Below are 1,413 nucleotides of genomic sequence, written 5' to 3'. Positions count from 1 at the left end.
TGTAGTTTTCCATGATGTTTTAAAGGTTATTCTTCGGCCAGAGCCTTTGGACTGTTTTGACAATATAAAGATTGTTTTAGGCTGTTCCTTAGCTCATGCGACGCCCCTTCCACCAAATGCGATAAAAAACAAAATAGCCAGAGGTCAATAATGAGTTTGCCTTATTTTGCATGCTGCTAGCAAATGCGCGAATGAAGAAAAGGCTAGCGTCGGTATGTGCTGACTTTGTTTTGGGCACTGTGTTCACTGATGCGACATTGACACGGGACTGACCTCATGTTTGCCACCGGACCACGAACCGTGGTTCTCCATCTCCTCCACAATTTCATCACAGGCCTTTTCCGTGAAGACCGGAAACCAGAACACATCTGGACAAGGCTGCGGGCCAAAAACACACACACTTATTTTGAAGTCCCACCTTCGCCGTGAGTAGACCGTTCCCGCAATCTTGAGTTATTTAGATTAAAAACAGATGGTGGAATCCACGTACTGTCTGGCATTCAGTCATACTGTACTCTTATCTGTAAAAAAAATACACACAAACCTCTTCCAAGTAGTTCTCTGTGAAGATTTTCATGTAGTTGGGATGGATGTACTTCTCCTTCCAGTCCTGCAAAGACCATTCGGTATTAGAGGCCTTTTGTTGGACTATTTGATGACCCGAATACCAGGCAGCACTAATCCTCTCCCGCAACTAGCAATCTCCCATGGCGCCACACGGCACATTCGGAGTCGCGTCTCATGACTTGAGTCTTTTAATTAGGGCTACCAAGCTCCTCAGGTGGTTACTCGCCTTTCTGCAAATCAAAGGTAACGGCAGTAGCTACTTACCAGGGGATTTTCGAATATCTGCCACAAGTCACTGTTATAGTGAGAAGTGTTATAATTGGCTGCGGAAAGGAGCCTCCCAAATTCATCGCGGTTTGTTAAGTACATGAAGACTCCCTGCAGCAGATAGGAAAAGCCGTAGTTACGCACAAGGCATAAAACGTACACTTCAAAATGTCTGACAGGAGGCTTTAGATATACATTATTGGTGCAATGTAATTATTGGTTAGCACTCTGATAGCAAATTGTAAATGTTTTTTTTTTGTTTGTCTGATTTAGGTAGAGCAGAAACAGAAGCCAGATAAATAATCAAAGATTATTTATGGGTGGGATAAGAGTGGCTCAGGAGGGGGGTGGGGGGCGTTCACGTGGGTGTTGGTGGGACGGGAACAATTCAGGGTGGGGGGTTGGTGAAGTGAAAGGAAGGGCAGGAGAACAGGGACAGAAGGGGTGCAATTCTAGGAGCAATATTGTCTTCTATAGGGAGGCAGGTTTTGGACACAAAATCAGACTAGGCTTCGTAATGATCAAGTTCACAAAATGTCACAAAAGTTTGCAAAATGTCCGTCATAAAAGTCTGTGTTG

General features: G+C 44.4%; 1 protein-coding gene across 1 annotated transcript; it reads right to left on the bottom strand.

Annotated features, from left to right (window-relative positions):
• Nucleotides 1-6: 6 nt before the first annotated feature.
• LOC109509592 (procollagen-lysine,2-oxoglutarate 5-dioxygenase 2-like) lies at nt 7-1,403 on the bottom strand. The gene is made up of 3 exons (XM_019859425.1): nt 832-1,403; nt 545-610; nt 7-378 (listed from the first exon to the last, which is right to left on the bottom strand). The coding sequence occupies exons 1-3, from the start codon at nt 934-936 to the stop codon at nt 244-246; spliced, it is 306 nt and encodes a 101-aa protein (XP_019714984.1). The 5' UTR covers nt 937-1,403; the 3' UTR covers nt 7-243.
• Between the last annotated feature and the right edge of the window lie 10 nt (nt 1,404-1,413).

The sequence above is a fragment of the Hippocampus comes genome, unplaced genomic scaffold, assembly GCF_001891065.2.
Source record: "Hippocampus comes isolate QL1 unplaced genomic scaffold, H_comes_QL1_v1.1 C16961816, whole genome shotgun sequence".
Lineage (NCBI taxonomy): Eukaryota > Metazoa > Chordata > Actinopteri > Syngnathiformes > Syngnathidae > Hippocampus > Hippocampus comes.
The sequence above is the reverse complement of the archived record's forward strand: the minus strand, read 5'-3'. Positions and strand labels throughout refer to the sequence as shown.

Excerpts from the sequence above, each read along its gene's own strand:
- LOC109509592 (XM_019859425.1), bottom strand. The coding sequence starts at position 936 with ATGTACTTAACAAACCGCGATGAATTTGGGAGGCTCCTTTCCGCAGCC. Across the intron at positions 611-831 it reads AGATATTCGAAAATCCCCTG|GACTGGAAGGAGAAGTACAT; the intron begins GTAAGTAGCTAC and ends TGGTCTTTGCAG. Across the intron at positions 379-544 it reads CAGAGAACTACTTGGAAGAG|CCTTGTCCAGATGTGTTCTG; the intron begins GTTTGTGTGTAT and ends TTTGGCCCGCAG.